General features: G+C 50.8%; 1 protein-coding gene across 2 annotated transcripts; it reads right to left on the minus strand.

Moving 5' to 3' along the window:
- Positions 1-513: 513 nt before the first annotated feature.
- On the minus strand, positions 514-23,492 carry KLHL12 (kelch like family member 12). Of its 2 annotated transcripts, none has more exons than XM_053998274.1 (12): positions 23,394-23,492; positions 22,916-23,113; positions 16,129-16,282; positions 15,135-15,352; positions 11,964-12,113; positions 9,937-10,051; positions 8,858-8,964; positions 7,774-7,969; positions 6,925-7,083; positions 5,616-5,714; positions 2,371-2,557; positions 514-2,076 (listed from the first exon to the last, which is right to left on the minus strand). In XM_053998274.1, exons 1-12 carry the CDS (start codon positions 23,475-23,477, stop codon positions 1,950-1,952), a joined length of 1,794 nt encoding a protein of 597 aa, XP_053854249.1. In that variant the 5' UTR covers positions 23,478-23,492; the 3' UTR covers positions 514-1,949. The 2 variants fall into 2 exon arrangements, 1 of the variants encoding a protein (XP_053854249.1); XR_008440539.1 differs by lacking the exon at positions 514-2,076 and adding an exon at positions 2,808-3,015 and having other exon boundaries at positions 2,472-2,557.
- Positions 23,493-25,339: the final 1,847 nt, after the last annotated feature.

Here is a 25,339-nt window from a genome sequence, read left to right on the forward strand (position 1 = left end):
CCTCGTGCTCCAGCCCCTTCCCCAGCTCTGTTCCCTTCCCTGGACACACTCCAGTCCCTCAATGTCCTTGTGAGGGTCCCAAGACTGCTCCCAGGATTGGAGGTGTGACCTCAGCAGTGCCCACAGCAGAGGGATGGTCACTGGCTCTGCTGGTCACACCATGGCTGGTACAAACCAGGTGTCATTGGCCTTCCTGGCCACCTGGGCTCATGTTCAGCCCCTGATTATTCATTATTTCTGTTGACTATAACCATAGTCTTTTCCTCCTCTCTGCTGCCACGCTCTTCTCCAACAGACCTTGCAAGAAATTCCCTCCCTAGGGAGTCCTCCAGGCCTGGCTGGACTCTGTGCCACAGATCTCACAGCTGGAGCAGCTGCTTTTCATTACTGGACTGAAGCTGCAGGGCAGAGACACACCTGAGGGTAGCTGCCTGTCTAACACAGGATTTGCACAAACCCTCCACATAGCAGTCAGACATATGTCTGGAAGGTAGAGAACAGAAGCTAAACTCCTACTGGCTCAGGAAATATTTTATTCTTTATACTTTCATTAAAAAATAAACATAGGAAACAAAACCACAGAACACTTGTGTGATAGAAACAAACGCAGAAGGTCAGAGCATTGGCTGAAAGTGCATAATTAGGTCATGCTACCACGTCCCTGATCCCACCCTGTCCCCAAGCAAGGAGTCAGCAGGAAGCTCAACGAGCAGCACTACATGGAGCCCAGGCACTGTGGGGCAAGCTGATGGCAGAGGGGAGCCCGTGCTGCCAGGAACGCAGTGAGGCAGGACATGCTGAGCAGGGAGTGCTCCATGAGCTGCTGTGAGCCACTGATGGAGCCTCACCTGGGCTCACGGGGCAGGCCAGGGATAGCAAGTGTCACAGCATGTGGAGTTATGAGACAGGGGAATAAACAGCTGAGAACAAAGGGCGAAACAGAATCCCGGATGTCACTCCAGAACAGCCCTGGAAGCAGAAAAATCCTAGATAAAAGGAAAACCCACACAATGAACTTGAGTGAAAAACTGCCTTGGGTGTGCTGGACTCAGCATTTTGTGTGGGACAAACCCCAGTGACTCACCCAGCAGGACCTTGGTGGGCAGCAGCCACCGTGTCCCTGCTCTCCTGGCCTCAGCTCACACGGTGGGGCACGGGCACGGCCAAGCTCCCAGTGCTAAATGTCATTGGCAGCTGGAGCTGTCAAGCTTTTTGAGGAAACACGATGTGATGAACCTTGCTGAGCACCTGATCAAGAGTACAAACACTGCAGATGCTTCTGTGGCAGGCAACGAGCTCCTCCCCTGCCTCTGCCCCTGTGGCCTCAGGCTCTGGTCACAGTAGCTGACAGCTTTAACCTTCGACTCCTTTGTGTGCAGCCCTGCGAGGACCCTGCAGACACAGTGCCAGTGCAGGCCCCCTCACACACACCAGCCAGCCTGGCTCTGCAGCCACGTGTGCTCGGGAGCACCTTGGAACATTCAGTACGGACACGATGATTTGAAGCTGGAACATAAGAGCAGCTGGACTCACCCTCACACATCCACACGGCTGAGAGCGACCCGAGGACCCGCAGGGTCCTGCGGTGGCTGAAGAGGTGACCCAGGGGTATGTACATGTCCTTGGGAGGGGTCACCAGGCTGGCTGAGACCAGGCTGGGGCAACTCTGCTCTGCCCACAGACTGAGCCACAGGAACAGCAGAGAGTGCAGCTTCTCCTGACCCATTCATCCCCTTCCTCCAGCTTCCCAGAGAGCCCCCGATTTCAAATGACTGCTGAGATCACACAGTTATGCACATGCTCTAGTCACAAGCAGCACAGAAAGCTGCTGTTCTGGTGCTCATTCCCACAGCATCCACAACGCTCAAGAACAGTCACTGCAAATCATTTGGGACTCTTCCTCCAGCCGAGACTTTTTAGAATGTTTTTCTTTGTGAGTTCCCTCCTGATCACTTCTCCCGAAGGACGCAGACCCCCGCGTCGCAGCGCTGCATCCCCAGGGAGGTGACCACTTCCCAGCTGTCAATGATGGGGTCGTAGCACTCGATGCTGCTCAGCAGTGAGTTGCCATCGTATCTGCCAGGACAGAAAGTTACAGATGAAGGATGGTGCTGGAGAAGAGGCTGAGGCATTCACAGCTGGGAGGCTGTGAATAGCCTAAATTACAACCCTTGCATCGGCTGCCATTGCTGTGTGCTGCCGCTCTCCCGCCTGCCTGGGCCCTGGACCTTTGTGCTGCCTGTTTTGGTTGGGCACGGTGACCCCGTGGGTGTCTCCTCTCGTGGAGGAGAGGCCCCGTGGAAGGGGCAGCAGCTGTGTCCCCTGGGGTCACTTGCTGAGCAGCCAGAGCTGCAGGGCCCCTGGGCTTACCCGGCGATGGCGTAGAGCCGGCCCCGCAGCACGGTGGCCCCCACGTAGCAGCGGGGCGTGGTCATGCTGGTCACCGTGGTCCAGGAGTCGGTGCGGATGTTGTAGGCTTCCACCGAGGAGAGGTGTGCCGTGCCATCGAAGCCACCCACCACGTAGATGTGGTCATTGAGCAGAGCCACGCCAGCCCCTGCGGAGAGAAGGTGGCACAGTCACACCCACGAGTGACACCGGCAGCACCGGGCCCGCTGCCACAAGGTGAGCAGGTCAATTCCTCCCTCTCCACAGGACATTTGTTATGCTTGTACCTCCCCCAGAAGAGCTGATAACCGTGTCTTCTGTTGTCTCCAATAGGAAACATGAAAACATCTCGCTCCACTAAACACTGCTGACTCTGTGGCATGGGGGGCCTAGGCAGCACAGCAGCACGAGAGCTTTACCTGGGCTGACACCTGACCACAGGTGTGTGAGCAGAGCAGCACCAGGCCCGCTCTGCTGGCAGGTAGCTGGCTGGGACTGTCAGCCAGAGACAGGTTCCTCTGGTGTTTCTGAGTCCCTGCTGTCACCCAGCTCCTGGCTGTGGCCTGGAGAGTAGCTGCACACTGCTCCATGCAAAGCTGGAGGAGGGATTTCCCTGACATTACTCCTCTGGAAGACAAAATGAAAACTGGTTTCTACACTGTTGCAGAGGCAGAGGTGGCTGGAGCAGCTGCCTGAACAGGTGTTCTCACAGTGAAAGCAGACAATAATATGCTGCTCCAACTGGGAATTTATGAAACCAGCAGCAAATAACCCCCACCAGCCTTAGTTCCTCCTTGGCAGCCCCCTCAGGTACAGCACAGGAGGACACTGTGACATTAGCATGCACTCGGTGGCCTCAGGGGCTCCTGCACAGTCAGCCCTGTCAGGCTGTCACCACCCACATGGAACTCCTGCACTAATGAATATCCTGAAGGGAATGAGCCAGCTACCCTGGCATGGATCTGTTTCTTTACAAACAGGTTATAAGAGACTTTCTGTTCCACTAAACACATCCTGGCTTTCCCTGTCTGTCCTTGCTGAGAGCCTCAGAACAGCTGGGAATGGCCAGGCTGGCCCAGTGGGCTCCCCAGGAGCTTTGGCTGAAGAGACCAAACCAAGGCCTAATCAGGGAAATTTGGTCCAGCAATGCACTATGGCCAAGGTCTCTGAAAGGCAGCCTCCCTCCAGAATCTGCCCTAAGAGGTGAAAAGAAACAAGGAGGAAATTATCTCTGTGAATAAAGCCAAGATTACTCTTAGATCTGGTCTTGGAATTCAAACACCTGCACGTGGGTAACTCTTAGATTGTTTTCTGGGGGAAAAGAAATCCTGCAGGGTCCAAGGTCACCAGCACTCACACCTAGGGTGTGAGTAGTTAGCAGCACAAAAACTTGAGCAAAAAAAGGCCTTTGGGCACACCCATGTTTCAGATCTTGGTACTCCAGGTCACAGTGCCAAGGAAGGAACCAGGTGAGCCAGTGCTGGGTCAAGAGCCTCACCAGATTCCTGCTGGCTTGTGGCACCAAGGAGCTCATGCTGCAGCCAAGGCACAGCTACTAAAACCTCCAGCTCCTGTGGGGAGCACAGACCTGGGAAATGCCTCTTGTAGAAAGCTTGAATTCTGCTTCTGGTCTTAAACTCAGCCTTCTCTGGTGCTCAAAGCAGGCCCCATCTGATCCTCAAGCTTCCTAGAGATTCATGGATTGACCTCACATGGTGCCTCTGACCTAGAAAAACCTGCACATTTTATCCTGTGTTTTATATGTATGGCCTTCCTGGATCTGGAAAGTACCCAACTCCTAAATCAAATCCATTCTTGGCAGATAAACCAACACTTAACAGGAATATCCCAGTCACAGGAATAAATATTTAAAGGTTGGGGTTTTGGTGAATGCCACTGCAGGCACAAGAAAACTGAAATGTTTTTGGAACAGAGCCCAGTTTTATTGTGTAGCCAGTACTTGTCCCTAACCAGGACCACTGCACAGGGATCACATGGACGAGTGCTGCCCAGGCTGGCTGTGAGGGCCAGTTATTGAAAGAAGTAGAGAAAAAGCAACCTCAAAAGGGATTTGGAAGAGGGTCTAAGCACATAACTGTAAGCACTGGGAGCCACACAGGTGTGGAGCACACAGCAACCTCCCTGTGCACACACAGGCAGGGCCAGGGCAGCCCGTCAGCGTGGCCTGGAGGGCAGGGCAGGAGCCTGAGGCACACAGTAAGAGCAGGAGGCCAACACACCTGGGCACACAGGAGCTACAGGAGCCCCACGACAACCCCTCTGAGAAATGAAGGAGAGTTTAAACAGAAAGATACCCCAAAAGTAGGATTTAAACTGTATTTTTGTCTTAGATATGAGTGCCAACTTAAAGCTCGGATAGAACACCAGGCAGAGAGACAAGTGAAGAGTTGTTGGGGAATAATTATTGTGTGACTGCACCATTTGTGTAGCCCACTGCTGGGCGACACTGCTGGGGCAGTGCTGCCCTGGAGCAGGGCTCAGGTGAAGGAGCCTGGCAGGGCACACCTGCCTTCACCATGTCCCATGCAGCTGACGAGCACTGACCCAGTACTGTGGTCAGTTTGTGTCTTGGGAGCTCTTTTCCATGGCAGGCATTGTTCCTCCTTGTGGAAGTCACACAGCATTTCATCTGCCTCCCTGTAACCTGTAACCCTGCCACTACATTCCTCTATACACACCTTGGCTTGGGATGGAGGCATGTGAAAATTAATATTTCCCTTAGGAATTCAAGCCAGTAAAAATCATCCTTTCTCAAAGCCAACCCACCCACTGGGCCAGAGCACCCTCCAGGGCAGCAGAACACACCAGCAGTGACTGCTCCCTCAGTGCAGCAGGAAACACACTGATCTCAAGGCACTGTGGGTGTGGATGTGACAGTCTGGTCAGAGAGAGAGAAAGCTAGATAAGCTTTCCCATGAATTGGTCTGAGGGAGCTGGAGAGAAAGAATGATTACCAAATACGAAACAATCCACAGGTGGTGTTTGTAAAAAGTTGTTTTCCCATAAGTTTACAGATGGGTGTCTTAATTAGCCAATGGTGATGGTGTTTTGATTAAAGGACCAATCAGGTCCACCTGTAGGGAGCTAGAGTATAAAAAGGAATGGGTTCCTAATAAAACTGTTATTAGCCTTCTGAAAACACATGGAGTGTGTCACTCATTTATCCGTGTCATTTCTGACTCAATGGTGACACTGTGGGCTCTTACCTGAGCGCTTAGTGGCCATTGGAGTGACATTTGTCCAGTGTCCAGTGTGAGGGTCATACCTCTCGACAGAATTCAGGATGTTCAGCCCATCGTAGCCTCCTGAAACAAAACACAGGAGCAAACCATGGGGCTCACCTGGGGAGAATGTTTTCTGTGCAGAGCAGTACCATTCCAGATGGGCCCCAAGCACAGCGTGGCACTGCCATCAGCACAGCCCATCCTGGTGGGACAGAGGATCCTGCAGCCAGCCCAGAGCCAGCTCTGCCCCCACACTGCACTGGGCCATGTGGGAGAGCATCACCTCCCCAAACCAGCAAACCAGGCCAGCCCCATGGAGCTGCCTCTGAGCACACTGAGGCCACTGCTGATGCAGCCCTGCACATGTGCAGCTCCCAGGTCTGTGCTGCAGCTGCACAAGGCTGAATGGTGTAGGCTGGGATCTCTCAAGAGCTGTTTCACAAGCAGATACTTGTGAAAATCTCTGTGCAGCCCCAGCAAAGGAGCAGTGTGCTGCCATCCACCCTGGGGAATAGCATGAGGAAGGGGAATAAACGTGGTTGGTTTATGGCCAGATTCAAGGCCAGGTTGGGCAGGGCTTGGAGCAACCTGGTCTAATGGAAGGTGTCCCTGCCCATGGCAGGGGGTGGAATGAGATGAAGTCCCTTCCAACCCAAACCATTCAGTGGTTCTATGAAAGCAGTGCCTAAGATCTGTGACTCCCCAGGAACACGACTGCAACAGATGTGGGTACAACACTGGGCCTGCCTTCTCTGGGGCCTAGAAGGTGACCCACAGAACAAGCTTCAGAGTGCTTTGTCCTCTGGCAATCTCACTATATTCACAGCTGGTGTAGTGCTCTGAAACTGAAATGAGTGCTACAGGAAGAAGCTGGAGAACAGAGAGCTTAGGATACATTTCTGGAGCACTACAGCCACCACTGCAGGTGCACCCTCTGTCCCACAGCTACCTGCTTCATCTCTAGGCATTTAGACACTGCCAGGCCACACAAAGCCTCAGCAGGCATTGCTTGTCCTCCACACTTCTGCCATTCCTCAAAGGCAGTGTGTGTAAACTGTGTTTAATTTGCAGTGTGCAGCATTCCCTGCAGTGATGTGGCAGCTGCAGTCCAAGCCATTGTGATGGGAACAGTGAGGTCAGGCAGCACTCACTGACACAGCTGTGAGTGCTGTGAGGTTAAACCTCTTCTAACATGGACGTGACAGGTTGGGGCTGCTCAGGCAGCACTTGAATGGTCACTTGGGTAAAAAGGCAGGCTCTGCACAGCTCCAGAGGTGCTGAGGGTACCTACCCAGGCAGTAGATGACTCCATTGGCCACCACGAGCCCCGCTCCCTCCCGTGCTGTCTGCATGTCTCCCAGCATGCTCCACTGGTCGATGTTGGGGTCGTAGCGCTCCATACTGGTGTGACGGCGGCTCCCATCGAACCCACCCGAAACGTAGATCATGTCTGCAGGGACAGAGGTGGGACCCAGCCAGTCAGCATGGAGCACCAGGGCCCTCCCACACGGAGCAAAGCTGCAACATGGACTGCAAACCACAGAAAACAGACCACGGCACACTGGGAGCCAAGATGAACCCAGGCTCCTCAGTCTGGCTCACAGGCCTAACAAACAAACACAAGTTCCCATCTGGCACTTAAATCTGCTTCTTCCTGATGGATGAAAGAGAACACACACAATCCAGCTATTTTTTTTCATGCTGCAGAACCACTGAAACACTGCCATGCCCAAACCCAAATCCTGTCCATGGCGAGCCTCATGTCAGTACCTGCCCAAAGTCCTCACTCCTTCCCTGCAGATGTTCCAGTCACTCCAGTGCTGGATGGTCACAGCTGTACTTGGTGTCCTGTGCTCAGCGTTGCCCAACACTGTCACCACCCTCAGAGCTTCCCACTCCATAATCTCTCACAGAGCCCCTTTCCCCCAGTTCACAGATACATGCTGCAGGAATGCAGCGGAGGCAGAGCTCCTCTCAGGATATGTGGGCAAGTTTTCCATTTCTGCATCCCAGTGATGAGAAGGCAGAATCTCAGGCTTCCCTCTTCCCCCAGAGCCAGCCCACTCTTCACACAGCAGCTCAGAGCATCTCAGGCCAGAGCTGAGCAGGCTGTTCTGCCTTGGCAGTGACCAGGACGTACCTCCAAGGGTTGTGGCTCCCGCCAGCCCTCGGCGCACGTTCATGGGAGCCACGGAGTACCAGATGCCATCCTCATCCGACGTGTAATCCAGGCACTCCACGGAGCTGAGGCGGGAGCGCCCGTCGTAGCCCCCGATGACGTAGATGCGGTCGTGCAGGGACACCGTGGCCACGTATCGCCGCTTGCGGGTGATGCTCTGGGACAGCAAAGCAACACCAAGGTCACGGACAGAAACAACACTGGGCACGGAGACCAACCACTGCTCTTCCACCCTCTTCTGCTGCTCCTTTGGGAAATGGCTCACTGCCCCAGGGCAGGCAGCACTATGGATTTAAAGGGCACAGCCTGAGTGACTGTGCCTGCCTCCCACTGCCATGCTCTCTTCTCAGGACCGTGTCTCTCTGCACTCAAATATTTCACACTAAATGTCATTTATCCTGTGCTGCTGCATAACCTCTGATGCATTTGGGACGATTTTGTTAGCCTCCCACTGGCAATGGGAAAAAGTAGGGACTCTGAATATTTGATGAAGCTTTCAGCCTCCAAAAAAGATCAGAATTTTGGAACACCAGGTGATACTGAGTCTGCCCTAACAGGTGATACGGAAGAAAAGGCAGTTCTCCACCATTTCACACAGATAAAGGTGATTTTAATTTAGGTAAAAATACTCCTCAGTGCAGGAATTCTCTCTTCCCATTATGTTCTAAAAAGCAGTGGGATCACGCAGCAGCCTGAAGACTGCACTGATTACACTGTGCCTATTGACATTCCAATTATCATCACTAACCTTAAAGCTTCACACCCCTTCACTAAGAAACATGATCGTTCTCACTCCCACAACCAAGATGTGGGTCTCTGCAGGCTCAGCTGATCAGGTCTGTGACAACAACCCCCTCTCCCTCAGTCACTCTGCAAGCTGAAGTGGTTTCAGCATTCACCATGTAAATCTCTAAAGAATTTCTGTCAGAAATCCTCAGCAGATTGCACAGGACAGCCCAAGGAGATTGTTATCCAGCTGGTGCTGCAGGATCAGAGTTTGCTCACAGCCTGGGCAGCCCAGTGGTGGTCGGAACCAGTCCCTTACCGGCAGGAAACTCCACTCCTGGGTCTTGGGGTCGTATTTCTCCACCACATCAATGGGGGACTGCTGGCTGCCAAAGCCGCCGATCACGAGCAGCACTTCGTTAGCTCCTGAGGCACAGAGGGACAGCAAAGCCAAGTCAATCCCTTCACAACCAAAGGGTCACTTCAGGGGAACAACCTGAAGAAACTCTGAGTCTTCCCTGGCACAAAGCTGCCTCTAAATCCCTGGTTTTGTCTCGGCTCTGGAGAAGGGACCTAACCTGGCTCGGGCACTCACACTCCCTCTGCGCTCAGCAAGAAAGAGAAGGGAGAAACTCTTCAGAACATGTGGCAGACAACTGACTGAGGTGTTAGGAGCTGGCTGCTGGAGGGCTGTTTCTCCTAACATCAGAGGCACTTTGAAAAGGCAAGCTGCCTCAGACAGGTGCTGAAGTTCACTCCTTTATATCTCCTTTTGTACCCTTTCCACTGTTCTTCCCTAAGACAAGCATTTTCTGAACAACTCAGTGACTGTGCTTGGTAGATGTTACTGAAATAAAGGAAGATATCACCATTTATTTGCCTTAACAAGGCTAGGGAGAAAAAAAAAAAAAAAAGCACCTCTAAAGGGGAAGAGGGACATCTCCATCTCCCTCCTTGCATCTTCCCCTGTTCAATTCTCTGTGGAAACTTGCTGTCACTCACCTCACAGCTCTATTTTGGACTCCGATACCTGCCTCTTCAGACAGGAAGAAACTCTTCCCACAGTTCTCGGGACAGCTGCATGCTGGGACAAATGTATCTGCAGGCACCAGGAACTCAGGAAACTGTTTTTAAGGCCACAGCAGGGGCCTGGGATTAAAGGCAATCAGCTAGTCCCCACACTGGCACTAAGCAATCTATAAACCTCTTTTACAGGTGCCTCTGTAAAAGAGGCACCTCTGTCCTTTGCTCCAGTCCGCTCTCTGTCCTGCTGGGGACCATGGGATAAGTTACTGCTGTGAAGAACATCAACACAGTTACAAGGCATTAGTCAAGGTGTCTGACACAACACCTGCCAGTGCCCTGGCCCCTCTCAGGGTCCTTTCCTCTGCTGCTCACCCAGACGTGCTCGTGTCCTGGGTCCTTGCATCTGGCTCCGGAGCTCGGGCCGAAGGTGGAATTTCTTGGCTTCGTCCACGAGGTCTCTGCACTGCAGGCTGCAGCGTATAAAAGGCTGGGGAGAAACATGAGTCACTGGTACATGCAATGTATTTTAAGAAACCTCAGAGGAACTGTCCTAAAGCCAACTCTCATCAGCTCAGACAGCATGAAAAGGACTTGTGTGCGGGTCCTGGTGCAGATACTGCATGCAGGGAAATGCCAAGGCAACTGAAGACCAGACTGCAGCTGAGAAGATATGGCTCCATCCTCACAGTCTGGCACTGAAGGCTTCTTAAAGAAAATGGCTGCATTAGAACACTAAGGAAAAGCCACTTCTGCTCCATGTAAGCCAGCAGAAATATGACTAGGAAGGGGAGCTAGCAGTAAAAGCACACTTGATAAGCCCCACATAACTTGTCCTGTACCTGCTATTGGAGGAGAGAGAGACAGCACAGCACAATGAAACTCTTTAGCTGATTTACTGCCCTGATCACTTTGCACATGGGACATGGACTTGTGAAGAGGCAACAGGAACACTGAGGTCTTGTTGAAGAGTGAGGGGCATCCAAAGACAGCCTCATCTCCTTGCACAATGCTGTGTAATTCCCTTCCCTAGCTGAGGGCCTGGACCAGCCTTCCTTCAGCTCAGCACTCATTTTCCCATGGGTGTTGGGTGTACATGCTGCTTCAGTAAGTTCAGATTTACCTCTACAGGTTCCTGGTGTCTCTGTGAGGCAGCCACATGGGGCCAGTGCTCCACTCTCTATACTGGCCCAAGCTGGAGGATGTGCCACTGGTGTGTGGCACTGCCAGACTGGACAGGTCACCCTTCACGTTCACTCTGAGAGCTGAGGGCTGTACACACTCTGTCTTGGGCTGGATTTGGAACAGATCTATTTGTTTTGGTACCAGTCCCTTTTCCATTAGGTTAAATTTCAGTTTGAAGTGGACCATGACAATCTGACTGAACACCCTTTAGCTCTGGCACAACCTACCACAACAGCTCATTAGGTTGTCCTGATTTAATAATATCCATGATCCATCACAAGATGACTTGCTAAATCAGCCTTTTCCTTACATAGAGAAATGTCTCTCATTCACCATTCAGCACCTGTCAGGTGACAAGGGCTAGTAACCCTTGAGTACATCCTATCACCACCTAACCTGAAGGCTGGTTTGACCTTCTCTGGGCCTTCCTTTGAAATCTTGCCTGGGGTCAGCACCACTTCCTGTCTGGAATGAAACTTGCACTTAAAAGCTTAATTGTTGCTTTGCATTGTCCCCGTTTTGGGCTGCCTCTGCAGCATCCCAGAACACAAAGCAGCAGCGTTGGCCATGGCTCTTGGCTGTGTGTAGGTCCTGGACCCACACAGCTGCTTTTTTTCTCACTCAAGAGGTGTAGGCAAAACATATATCTAGGACTTTTCACATCTTGAGTTATCAATAAGTTCTTGTTCTTTCTCATTCTTTATGATAAATATAAATGTATTCACTTGGTTCTTAATTTCTTAGCTTCCCATGAGAAGGTTTAGAAATTTTCCAGCCTTTCTCAGCTTTAGAAAGTGTCTTTTACCTTTTTATATTCCTACACAGAGGTACTTGCTGGCCCTCTGCACCTCAGACACCGTCTGAGGAGTCATGACCTCCCTGAGATCAATGGCAGCAATCTTCAGCCTGGGGGAAGGGAACCTGCCAGTACTTAGGAATGAAGGCAGAAAGCACTTAAAGACTGCAAGAGATGACAACAGAAAGGTGCTGTGGATATCTGCAGAGACAGCTGGCTAATGGCTCTGGAGAGGGCACCCTGCGGCTGCAGAGCGGGATGCTGTGACTGCTGGCACAGCAAACACAGCTCAGTGTGACAGCAGCGCTGCGGCTGAGCAGGCACAGCTGCACAGCGTCACCAAAGAGTGGCAGCAGAGGAAGAGCTTTGCATGCGTCCTGGGGGCCAGCAGAGCCCAGGCAGGAGCTGCCCGGGCCGGTACCTCGGTGTCGATGACGTCGGTGATGTAGCGCGGGGTGAGCAGCGGCATCCGCACGTACTGCAGCAGCTCCGGCAGCGAGGCCTCGCGCTCCTTCTTCGAGTGCTTCACCCAGTTTATCACCGCCTCGAACACCGGCTCCTCCGAGTCCACCTGCAGACAGGAGGCACATCCCGATCAGGTGGCAGCAAAATGTTGGAGCTACTGCCATGGAGCACACAACGTCCAGCTGCTGCACTGCTTCACAGCGAGCAAGGGAGGAGGACACTTCAGCTAGGAGTCCCTTAGGGAAATCCCCATAAGCACAGGGAATTCTCTCACTTTCTTTTCCTTAAACCTGTGTTTGCTTTTTCCCCTGCAGCTGAGATCAACAATGGGCAGTCCAAGTCCCAGAGCAGTGAGTGCTACGGTGCGGAGCAGAGCCTGGAGCTGAGAGCTCCATCCACTCACCGGTGGGAACTCACAGGACAGCTCCCCCAGTTCTCTGGAGCAGGAGCTGTGATCCAACAAAATTCAAAGTGCTATCAAAGAGATGATTAGAATCATGTTTCCTTTGCACAGCAAAGTGTCTGCCTTAGGCCCCAGCAGCCCTGTGCCTACGCACTGCCCCTCGGACACTCCAGCCAGAGCGGGTACATTTAAGGCTTCAATTCACCTTTTAAAAACTACAAAGGATTTCAGAGTGGAGAATCCCAGGGCATGATTGCTTTTGCTTATTTCTAGTGTTTATTTTATTTTATCACTAGTTTATTTCTGTCTCCATTTAGGACCAGCAGATGCTGGTGCTTACACCACTTTTGGAGATTACATTAACTAAATCATCCAGATTTGATCCCGTTAGAGAACCACAGGTGCTTTGGACACCTATGATTACCAAAAGCAAAAGAATTGTAAAAATCTCATATATATATATATATATATATATATATATATATATATATATATATATAAAAGAATTATATATTACTTATTACGTATACATATATATAAACTATATATTACTTAGACTTTGTTTTCTTTTTGCACATATCCAACGTAAAAGGAAATCAGACATGAATTTATTATCACACAGTCTGTTAACTGAGACTAAATATGAAGATAAAAGAAGAGCCTGTGATGAAAGGACTAAGCCTTCCCACCAGCCTATGACTGGTCCCCTTTGAAATCCAGTTTGAAGCTGTCAGGCAGAATGTTTTGAAGCAGGGAGCCACAGAGGTTAATTATGTAAGGCATTCTTCTACACCATTGTTTTATATTTGTTACAGTGTAATTTGGAATGGCCTCTTTCTCTTGGAATTACAGGGGAAGGACAATTAGAGCTCACAAAAGGAGAGCAGACTACTTTATTGTTTCCAATTTCCCCACCTCCTCTTTAAATGCAATAATCCTGTGCTGGTTTATTCTCTCCTGAACTGCATGTCCTCAGATATATTTAACAGTTTTACCGTTCATTGAATCATTTATATTTTCTGATAAACGATGAGTAACACTAAATGCAGGATCACAGTGAGGACCTGTCATTGCACTTCTTGAGCAGCCCAGAGATTTTCTGAGGGTGTTCCCTTACCACACTCTTGATTCCACACAGCACCTCTGTGCTGGCACAGCAGGAGAGAGATCTGCTCCTTATCCCAGACTGGTCTGGGCTGGAAGGGACTTTAAACCCATCCCATTCCACCCCCTACCATGGGCCTTGGACACTTCCAGGAATGGGGCAGCCACATATTCTCTGGGTACTCTGTGCCAGGGTCTCACCTCCCTCACAGGGAAGAATTTCTTCCCAGTATCAAATCTAAATCTCTCCTCTTTAAAACTGTTACCCCTTGTCCTATCACTCTCTGCCCACGTAAAAAGTCACTCTTCCTCTTTTTTTATAAACCCCTTTATAATGTTTCCCTGGAGCTGTCTCTTCTCCAGGTGAACACCCCCAGCTCTCCCAGCCTGGCTCCAGAGCAGAGGGGCTCCAGGCTTCCTCTGGACCCTCTCTAACAGGTTTATGTGTTTCTTGTGCTGAGAACCCCAGACCTGGACACAGCACTCCAGGTGAGGTCTCACAAGGACAGAGAAGAGGGGGAGAAGCCCCTCCTTTGCCCTACTTGTCATATATTCTTAAGGCACAACAGTGCATGCCCAACACATTGCCTACTGTACAGTCTGAACCAGCCCTTCCAATCCACAAGGAATGTCACTTTTCCTGAACAGATGATCCAAGAAGCTTGGCTGGGTCATTATTTTCTGCTCCCAGCCCAGAAGCTGCTCTCAGCAGCATCACAACCCACAGGAGCTCAGCCCCTCACAGCACAAAACTGCAGCTTGTCAAACACCAAGCACACTCAGCCTGCTCCACTGTGGATCCCAGCTGGAGCCGGCTCCTTCACCACTGCCTCACATGCTTTTTCTCAAGCAGCCTCATTAAAAAGGGGATGTTGGCATGGCTGAAGACCACTTTCAAGGAATACATCAACAATTCTCCCCAGCTACCCCTGTACTGGCTTTTCAGGAATGCCATCAAAGATATCCCATACACTGGTTTGCTTCCAAGCATTCCTGCTCCCCTGAACTCTGAACAGTGATTGCTTCAAGCCTTTCAACTGCAGTGAACATCAGCTCTCGACAAAATCCACCTCAATAAATAATCAAGCTCTCTCCTCATTACCAGGGAATAGTCAACTTATTAATAGAATAGTTGGAAAAACATTTGTCATGTTCCAGTCACATAGCACACCCTCCAGAAGCTCACCTTCAGGGAACTAAATCTCCCTGTAAGCCCCTGCAGATTTAGACCACCCTGCACCATCCCAGGATTCCTTGTGCTGCTATCAGCAGGCAAACAGAAGTTAAGGTTTGAGGCTATTTCTGAAATGTAGGCATTGAGACAACTTATCTTCTCTAGGGAAAGGAGGGAATGAAGAGCCAATAACTCTGCAAAGGGAACTAACTCGCTGTGATTGACTTGCAAGAAACACTTGTTTGACAGCAAATTCTTACACAGAAGCTACATGGTACTGATAAAATTACAAACTAGCAAAAATAAAAATAGACGCCTCTTGAAAATTAAATTTCAAATTCAGGAACTGTGTGAGGAGTCCCTCCCAGGAGTATGGACTAATTACTGACTGGTTTAAATGTTTTATTTTAATGCTTTGCACAGTAATGATACTTTTCAGGTTTTACCTGAATTTCATCACACTTGATGAGCTTTTCAACCTCTTCTTGATTTAAGAGGATAAACTCTTCATGCTGAACCACCTCTGGAAAATGTTTCTGGCTGAAGACCTCTGCAGCTTGCATTAGATCCACACAATTGTGTGTCTCAGCAAAATCCCGAATGCCCAAACAATTTGATGGATCCAGCTGGCTTTCTAGAAACTCACAGCAAGCTTGTTTCACACCTACGGAAAATTGGAGGGGTGAATGAGCACTGCACGCTTACTATCAATCCACTGCTTTGGCAAGGGCTTCAAAAAAGAAAGTTCTAAGCAATAATGAAAATCCAATCCAAATAACAAGTAAAAGTACTACAGAAACATACACATGCATGTATTGCTTTGGAGACTGTGAAGACACTTGGAGCAGCCAGACCATGTGTTTGGGCTGGTTTGAGCTCTGGCTGTTCTATTCCAATGAAAAAATTAAGTCAATCTGATACTAGGAACACTGCAATGTGAGTTGTACCCAGCTTCATGGATTATAAACCACTACTGTGTCTGCTAGTGGATATGGCACCAGATTTCCAGGTCTATGATAACCTTTAGGTAAGTTGTCTGGGATTTGGGATAATTGTCTGGGATAGCTCCATAGGTGCATGTGCAATGACAACAACCAGTCTGTTACTGACCCAGACATACTGTGATGGCAGCTCAAATGACTTCTAGGATTGCTTATTACAGTAATCTAACTGAGCTGTAACATTTATGTGCTATGCAGCTCACAATTCCTCTTGGGAATACTCTTGCAGAAGTACAGTAGCCCAAAGAATGGAACCTGTTTTACCATTTCGTTTTGCAACCAAATCTGTTCCTCTACCAGTGAGACCACAGCACACAAGAAAAGAGAAGTTTGACATAACTACTTATAAATATCAGTTTCTTTTCCATGCACAGAGGGTCAAACAAACCAAATCTCTAAACAGCAGCAATGATGCAATTTGTGCTAATCTTTGAATTACCTTTCAGCTGAAGCAGACATGCTGCTGGAAGCAATTCTTGGACGTTTTCTACTGTCACATGCACAGTTTCTGTATATACAAAGTCCAGCAGGATTTCCATGGTGGAGGCTGTTAGGCCCTGGATATCCACACAGGGTTTATCTTTCTCTGAGAGCTGTAAATTAAAAGGGAGACACAGCTTTATTTTTCATTAATGTGATCAGAAAGCCCACAACCCTCAGCAGGTTTGAAAATAAGATCTGTCAGAGATTTCAACAGAGATTTGTCCTTTCTGTTCTGGTGCTCACTGAAAGGATATAGGGAAGGAGGGAATTCCCCTACAGAATTCACTTACAGAAATGAGTAAGAGACAAAGTTCTTTATGGATCAAAAGGACAGTCACACTGCACAGTAAAACCTGTGAGCTGAGATCTGAGTCAGCAGAGATTACATGTGTCACCTGTGCAAGACAACTAAACTGTCTCCTCCATGCAATACTCCAAGATTTACTCCAAGGGAATTCCTCCTGCAGTTCACATGGAGTCCCCACCTAGGGGTTGGCCCAAAGCAGGTTCTTTCACGAGGTGTGAAAGAGGCCAATCCACACTCAGAGTCTGGGTATTTGATTCATTTCAGTTCAGCACAGAAAGGGGGGCTGGGGGCCAATCCCCAAAGCCAGCCAGACTGACAAAACAGTTCACTATTTATACATTTTAGCAACCGAAGGCATTAATGTTCATTGGCTACAAACTATCTAGTTCTCTTATTGATTAGCCTTCTATCTTCTATTGGTTAATGACTTCCTTGCTTCTTATGCTAATTAGTCCCATGCTCAGTCTTCCTCTGGGTCAGGGGACTTCTGGAGTCGGTGGCTGTGACTCAGCGGTCTCAGCGTGCCAGAATTACCTTCTACCCATTCGAAGCTGAATTCAGCACAGCTGCTGAGCTGGCTTTATCAATTTCTTCCTTATTTTGGGAGTTTTGCCAAGTTCCCTGTGGCCCAGAAATTTGGCTTTTCTGTGCCCCCATCAGTAGGACATTCTTCTGCCTGAGGTTTGTTAACTTCCCCCTGGGCATGTCCAGCCCTAAACCTGAACAAGTCAATTCTACTGACAAGTAATTTTCCTTTCCAACACCTGGACATCTTCACCACTCTCCTCTAAAACCAAGCCAAAGAAAAAGCTTTCTCAACTCATCAGCTTCCTGATTCATTCTTCAAGCTTATGGTGAACTTCATTCCTAAAATGAAATGAAATAAAATGACAGTTTGTGCAGTGATGGCACTTACACAACCCAGACTTTGTCTCCCGACTATTTAATCACCTCTATGATTAATTTTGGAATAATTATTTTTTCCAAGGAACATGATCCTCTCAATGGTCAATCTTTGGGAACAGCAAATTCTGTGAATCCATCAAATTTGCACAAAACAGATTATATTTCACAAAGTATCAGTTTCATGGTTCAGTGCCTCCAGCACAGAGCTGCTGGCAGAGCACCCTATGATTCCAATGGACTGGCTGGTGGGCTCACTGATCACACCCTGCACATTGCTGCCAGCTCAGCAGCATGGCTGCACCTCAAGAGATAAAGATCTTCCTGTGGCATGCTGCAAAACCAGCCCCTTTACTTCTGGAGCAGTCAGCACCAGTGCAAGCACAATGCAGATGACAGCCTGTGGTTTCTGTGGCCAAGAATGAGCCCGAAGTTGGTACAGCCAGTTGGGCAGAGGCTCAGGGAGCAGAAAGCATGACCAAAGCACCATCACTGAGCTTCAAACCTGCCACAGCTGGGGAAAAAGGAGGTGATACAGAATACAGAAAATAAGAGCAGTGGAAGCTACTCCTGCAGAGGCACTCCAGGACACAGCAGAGATGTCTGCTGGGACTGAGCCTTGTCTATCATGCAGAGATACACTTGCAAGGAAGTACAGGAGGTAATGGCGACCCTTGAAGGAATTTGAGGGAAGAGGCCTTTCAAATCTATTGACTCAGTGAACAACCTTTATGGCTTCCAAATTTGGGAAGGAACAGCAAATTACCTTGTCTGACCTGCTGTGTGACAGGCCAGGCATTGCATTCAGAAGCTAAAACCAGTTCCTGCCTTGACAAAACATCTTCAAAACAAGACTAAACTGTTTGTACCACAAAGGACACAAATGCCACCAAAGTTCAGAACTGTTCAGATGATTCTAATAAGCAAATGAAGACATAGACCATACATATTTAGGATCAAAAATGTCACAAACTTCTATTGACCTCCTGATAGCTGTAAGCATCAGTTCTTCACACATCAGCCTGGAGCTGATAAGGAAGCTCCTGACCCACAATCAGTCAGCCATGCACATACTCTCTTTATATTGGTGACCACAACACAAACCACAAGGACAACACTAATACCAAACAGATGATTACTTCCTGCTTCCCTTATACTTCTGCTACACCCCACTACTTGGTTATTTTGCTCAGTTTAGTCACATGCTAAGAATGTCTAGAAGGAAGGAAGTATTTCATGTAACTTCACCTAATGTGTGTGATGCAGAATTGGGATCCTAACATCATACCTTAAAGAAGGATCTCAGTGTGGAGACAACGTGATTCTGAGCACAGAATCATGGATTGGTCTTGGTTGGAAGGGACCTTCTGAGGACCCTCTCTGTCAGTTTGAAGCCATTTCCCTTTCTCCTGCAACCCCAGTGAAAACAGTCTCTCTCCATTTTCATGTTGGTTCCCTTCAGGTAGTGGAAGGCCACCCCAGAGCCTTCTCCAGACTCAACAATCCCCATTCTCTCAGCCTTTCACTCATGAGGACTCTGAGCTGAGCTCCAGCCTGTGTGTGCAGCATTACAGAACTGCCTGCAGTGCTCAGTGCTGGGCTGCTGGGACACAGACAGTCCCTCGTCCATCCATGCAGCCACATCCTTGGACTCAGAATGCAAAATGATGGTCATCCAATGCTAACCAACACACAGGCCAGGCAGCCTTCCTCTTCAAGGTGTTCACTGTTTACTTTTGAGGTTGTTCAGTGGCATCAGACACATCTCTGCAGTCAGAATTTCAGACTGGTTTCTCACTTTGTTGTTTACTATCAGAGCTCTGCTCACAGTCCCTGAAGGGAGTAAAGTAGCCCATGCATAGGAAGTGTGCAGCAGTACAGATCCCAAAATCAACTGCAGCATCCAGGAAAACAACTAAGGAGAGTCACTTTGAGGCCTCAGGAGTTTTACCTCAAGATGCCCAAGCTGCAGAAAGCCTTAAGGCAGGGGCTGCAGGTTACAGCTCTTTTGTGAAACTATGTTGCTTTTTCAATTCCATCCATAAATCATTGCACTGGGTTTGGCTGGGGTAGAATTTATTTCCTTCCCAGTGGCCGGCATGGGGCTGTATTTTGGATTTGTGCTGAACATAGGGATGATAATGGAGATGTTTTTGTTATTGCTGAGCAGTGGTCATACAGAGCCAAGGCCTTCTCTGCTTTTCATACTGCCAGGCTGGCAAGGGGGCTAGGAAGGAGACACATAGAAAGTTGGGAAGGAGACAGAGCTGGGAGAGATGACCCAAAGTGATCAAAGGCATGTTCCAGACCACATAACATCATGCTCAGTATTTAAAGTGGGGGGCAGAAGGAAGGAGGGGAGGGATGTTTGGAGTGATGGTGTTTGTCTTCCCAAGTCACTGTTACGTGTCCTGGAACCCTGCTCTCTCTGGGATTGCTGAACACCTGCCTGCCCTGGGAAACAGGGAGTGAATTCCTGGGTTTGCTGTGTTTGCACACGTGGCTTTTGCTTTCCATATTAAACTGTCTTTATCCCAACCCACAAATTTTCCAGCTTTTAACCTTCTGACTCCCTCCCTGATCTTGCTGGTGGGGGAGCAAGCACAGGGCTCTGAGGGGCTTGGCTGCTGCCTGGGGCTAAACCACAACAATCATGCAGGAGAATGCGTCTAAAATTTTGCAACTCCTTTCTTACCGAAGGCTGTTTCTTGGTTTTGCCTTTACTAATGCAGATACACAAAAGTACTCTGGAATAAACCCCAATTTCTTTTCACAGGGGAAGAGAAATGCTGGCATGACAGTGCGAATGTGTGGCTCACTGTACCCTGGAGAGCAATCACAGTGCAGAGAAGATGGCCATGTAAGAACCTGGAAACACCAGCTGTTTACTTCCAGAATAATACTTCTCTGTTCTAGAGGGAAAGAACCCTTCAATTTCTAGAACATAGCCTCCAAGAGAAGACAGAAGTTTCCTTCTGAGGTGAAGCCAGTAATGAGCTCTTAAAAGAACCCAAGTTACGTTAACTTGGACAAACAAAGACAAATACCAGTGCACAGCCAAGATCCAGGGGAGATAAAACTGCTCTGCAATTTTCACGTCAAGGAACAACCCTGCAGGTAAAACTGATGGTGTTTCAGTTCTCCCACACTGCTCAGCACAGGGGCAAAGGAAAGTGTTGTAAAAAACCTGGGGTTCATCAGGTGATCAGTGGCTTCTCCTCATGCCGTAGAACGGGAACAGAAAATGGGAAGAAAATTAATACTAAGCTAGACTGAGAACTTTTTAAAATGTTAAAAGTCAGAAGTGAGAGAAGGAAGGAAACTTGAGACACAGAGGGGCAAACGCAGTTGCTTATGACAACAGTATCTGCTGACTGTCTCAGTGTTGTACTGGCTATGCACAGATGTGACACCAGGAATACTGTGGCATAACCCAGGATAAAAGGCCAGGAATGCCATGACATAACCCAAGATCAATTCTGAACAAAGCCTCGTGCAGCCCAGCCTGGCACATCGGAGCAGCCAAGCAGTCCCCGGACCTGCAGGAGGCAAGCAATAGACTGCTGAGGAAGCCTGGCAGGGCCTGTCAGTCCATGACACCACACACACTCTGGGCTCCCTGGAGTCCCAGCCTGGCCAAACCCTGCACCCACAAGTGCCTGGAGAGTGTCCAAGCACTGTCCCATCACAGGCTCTGACACACACAGGAAACATGTCCACTCTGAGGCTTACCAAGCTGCCCCTTCCTGGAAGGAAGCTCTCCCACAAACACTCCATAACTGTGTGCCCTTTGGCAGGTTGGTCACTTTAGGGTTTCCATAACAAAGAAGCAAGTTTGGAAGAAACACAAACCAAGCAAAAGAAAAGAAACCCCTAAAGGAGAGGCATTATGGGAGCATGAGAGAGCAAGCATTTTTGCCCACTGAGCACAGCTGCTTTCTCAGGAAGAATTTAATTTCCTAGGACGATTCACATGTCTGAATGAAGGTCACTATGATGTTACAGTTAACATGAGTGTAACAAAACAAGGAGAGACATCTCGGCTCAGACCCAAAGCACACCAACCCCCAGCCTTTGTTAGCAGCCACAAAGAATGTTCTGGAGCACACGGGGTGACGGGATCTCTGCACACGAAGTCCAGAAGTCAAAAGCACTGCCAGGAACGTGGAGGCAAACCTAGAGAAGCAGCGATACTCTGCTGTACTGCTGAGCACCTAGAGCTACTGGAGAACAGAGAACTCCAGCCACCAGGGATTGAATTTGCTTTGTGTGTTTTCTTCATCTAATTACATTTCCTTTATGCAGAGAAAGAGCACAAACCTGATGGATTTACAAATTTCATGAAGATATGGACAAAAAAAGATATTGGTCTGAGGTCAGGCCACACATGCATCATTTTGGTTTCTTTGCACAGGACTGTAAACACCTGCTGCCCTGACAGCACTGAGATAAGTGGGCACACAGAGAGCTCTGCCACAGCCTTCGTGCCTGGGTAAAACAAAGAGAAAAATAATTCCCTGCTGCAATGATTCTTGGGCTAGCAGGGAGGGCTTTAGCACCTGTGAGCTACTTAACAATGTTTCTCCCTGCTCATGGGGAAGGTAGTAGGATAAGGAAAGCATCTTCCATAAGAAAAGCTGCAAAGATTGACTCCAACTTATAAAGACAAAGCCAGGCAAAGCATCTGACATTTAACAGAGTGCCAGCTCCAGCTGAAGCAGTGCCTGTCAGTGACTCAGGGAAACTGCACACAGGTAGTGCAAGTCTCACAGGAAGGGCTGAGAGCCAGGGCGCTCACAGGTGAGATGTGCTGGGTGCAGCACCTGGGGCTCAGAGCCAGCCCAGCCCCAGTGACACCCCCATGGCAGGAGAGCAGCACAGCCCAGCTCTCAGCCAGTGCCAAGGGCAGCCCAGAGCACGCGTCAAGCACCCTGCCTTGCACTGAAAGGGCTGCCCAGAATCCCCAGCACAGCTCCCACAGCTCTGCGCCAGGGCAGCAAAGATGCCCGCAACCACGGAAACCACAAATCACCACTGGAAAAATAAGTAAATGTATCAGAACTCTCCGGCTTGGCAGCTCACCCTGGCAGCTCGCTGGGCACAGGGCGGTCGCTGCAGACCATGAATCAAGGCCACAGTCCCTGCCACAACCTCTTAACTCCCCACCAGGTCACAATAAACGGCTCTGGGGCCACCAGAAGACACAGAATCACCTCGAAAGGCTCCATGGCCACCAGGACAGAACCCAGAGGGCTCCAGGGCCAGCATGGAGAGATTCACAGTGACCAAGGGCCACCATGGGGATTCCTGAGGCACCCACAGCCACCACGAAGGGATCAAGAACCACAACGGGGGCATTCTGAGCAACCACGGGGAGTATCCAGTGGACTCCAGGATCACCACAAGGGGATCCCGGGCCCCCACGGGGGGATGCTGGCCCAGCTGCTGAGCAGCTCAACAGAGAACAGCCCAAGCACTGGGCGGCCCTGCCTCCTCCACCCACGGAGCACCCAGGGCCGGCGGCAGCACCGACCTCGCTGGTGAACATGGCGCAGAAGTAGTCGCTGCAGGCGGCCAGGACGATGCGGTGGGCCGGGAAGTCCTTGTGCTCCACGCGGAGGGTGACGTCGCAGAGCGTGTTGCTCTTACGCAGGGCGTTCATGGCGTTGAGGATGGACTTGGCGTGGGAGTTGGTCATGATGTCCTTGGGGGGGGCCATGGCGCGCGGCACCTGCGGGCACAGCCAGCACGGCCACATGGCACGGCGCCCGCCGCCGACAGGGGGCGCTGCCGCCGCGCCGCCCCGCCCGCCCTCAGCGCCCGCCCCGCCCGGCGCCCCCGCCCACCGCGACCCCGCGCCGCGGCCGCCCCGGCGACACCCGCCCGGGGCCGCCAGCCCAGCCCGGCCCGGCCCGGCCCGGCCCCGCCCCGCCCGGCCCGGCTCGGCCCGGCCCGGCCCGGCCCGGCCCCGCCCCGCCCGGCCCGGCTCGGCCCGGCCCGGCCGCACTCACCGCCGCGGGGAGAGGTCCCGGCCCGCACACCTCGCCTCCCCCCGCCCTTCCCTCTCCCCGCGCCGCGCGCTCTGATTGCGTCATCGCGCCGCGCGCAGAGCACCCGCCCCTGGGTGCCGGGCGGTTGCCGAGCAACGAGCGCGGGGCGGGCCCCAGAGCGCCCCCCAGCGGCCGCCGCGGGGCCCGCAGGACAGAGACCCCGAGGGGCCGGGAAAGGGAAGGGAGAGCCGGGAGCGGCCGAGGGAGCTGGGAAAGGGCTCAGCCTGGAGAAAAGGAGCTCAGGAGGGACCTCCTGGCTCTGCACAACTCCTGACAGGAGGGGACAGCCCGGAGGAGTCGGGCTCTGCTGCCTGAGAACAGGGACAGGAGGAGAGGGAACGGCCTCAGGCTGGGCCAGGGGAGGCTCAGGTGGGATATTGGGGAAAATTTCTTCCCTGAAGGGCTGGTCAGGCCCTTGCACAGGCTGCCCAGGGCAGCGGGCATGGAATGGTGGAATCACCGTGCCGGAAAGTGTTCAAAATATGTGTGGATGTGGCCCTTGGGGACATGGTTTTACGGTGAATATGGCAATGCTGTGGGAGTGGTTGGACTCCATGATCTCACGAGGGCTTTTTCGACCTTAATGACCCTGTGATTCCATGATTCGCGGTTCCCTGCTGCAGTGCCCTGGAAGCAGAGCCCTCACAGAGCGCTGGGCATGGTGTGAGCTGCTCCTTCCCCTGGTGTGGCTCCTGCCGGGTGAACCCCTGAACTGGCTCTGCCAGGGCTGCGGGAGCCAAGCTGTGAGCCAGGCACCAGGAGCCTGCTTAGAATCCCAGGGTTTTAAAATTAATACTATTTTTGAGCTCTTCCCACACACACAACTCAACATCTCCGGCAGATCGCCTCCAGCTGACAGCCCTGAGCCGCCTCCGCTCCCCTCCTGCCCTCGAGCTTGCTTCCAAGCCTGCCTGGGGATGAATTTTAAAACCTGAATCCATACATACAGTCAGGTGCGGCAGAGTCATTGTCAACAGCCCGAGATAAATCCCCAGCTAAATGTAGAACAGAGTGTGACTTAAGGAATCTGTACATCAAGGTTGAGATATTATCCTGGCCTGCAGGCTGATCATTAATTCATAAGCTACCTCCTCCAAGAACCAGGGTCAGTCTGTTTGGAGGCTGTACATGGAATGAGAGTTGGGAGGATTTGTTTGACCTCAGCCATGCTAAAGAAGCAAATGACTGGCAAGACCCAGCAGGTGGAGATGAGAATCCAGTGTTTGGCAAGGAGGGCAGCTTACCAGTGCCTTCAGAGCTGGCAGATGCTCTGCCACGGGGGATTTTTGAGTCAGCAGCACCTCGTTCTCTAGATCCAACTCAAGCAGAAATTGTTGTGCTGGAGGCAGGTACCAGTTTGTGTGTGAGACTGCATCATCATCTGCTCCTCTGCGAGCTCAAAGTCAGGAGGGATGTATGACCAGAGTGTGAGAGCAGACTCAGTGCATGGGAGATACAGCCTGGACGAAGGGAGGAAAGAGGCAGCACTCACCTGCTTAGTGCTCTCTGTGCACCTCATTTCCCAACAGTCAGCCTCTGTGTCCACCTGGTGCTGATTGTGCAAGGCTACAGATGAAATCCCTGGGAGTATCAAACGGGAACAATCAGTGGCTCCCCCACCACCTGCAGGGGTGCAGCCTCACCTCAAGTCTGGGGGGCAGTTTTGGGCACAGCAACATAAGAAGGATCTGAAGTTATTGGAGAGTGTGCAAAAGAGTGAGACAGAAATAGGGAAGGGTCTGGAGGGGCCACACGAGGAGCGGCTGAGGGCACTTGGTCTGTTCACCCTGGAGCCTGAGGTCAGACCCCGCTGGGGGCTGCAGCTCCTCCCAAGGGGCAGCTCTGATCTCTGCTCTCTGTGACAGAGACAGCACCTGAGGGAACAGCTGGGCCAGGGGAGGGTTAGA

The sequence above is a fragment of the Vidua macroura genome, chromosome 24 (genome assembly GCF_024509145.1).
Source record: "Vidua macroura isolate BioBank_ID:100142 chromosome 24, ASM2450914v1, whole genome shotgun sequence".
Taxonomy (NCBI): Eukaryota; Metazoa; Chordata; class Aves; order Passeriformes; family Viduidae; genus Vidua; species Vidua macroura.

Bases quoted from the DNA above. Each gene is read 5' to 3' on its own strand.
- KLHL12 (XM_053998274.1), bottom strand. From the start codon at position 23,477: ATGACGCAATCAGAGCGCGCGGCGCGGGGAGAGGGAAGGGCGGGGGGA. The intron at 12,114-15,134 runs GTAAAACCTGAA...TCCTGTCTGCAG, and splicing joins TCAAGTGTGATGAAATTCAG to GTGGACTCGGAGGAGCCGGT. The intron at 7,970-8,857 runs GTAAGGGACTGG...TTGCTGTCCCAG, and splicing joins AGGAGTGGAGTTTCCTGCCG to AGCATCACCCGCAAGCGGCG.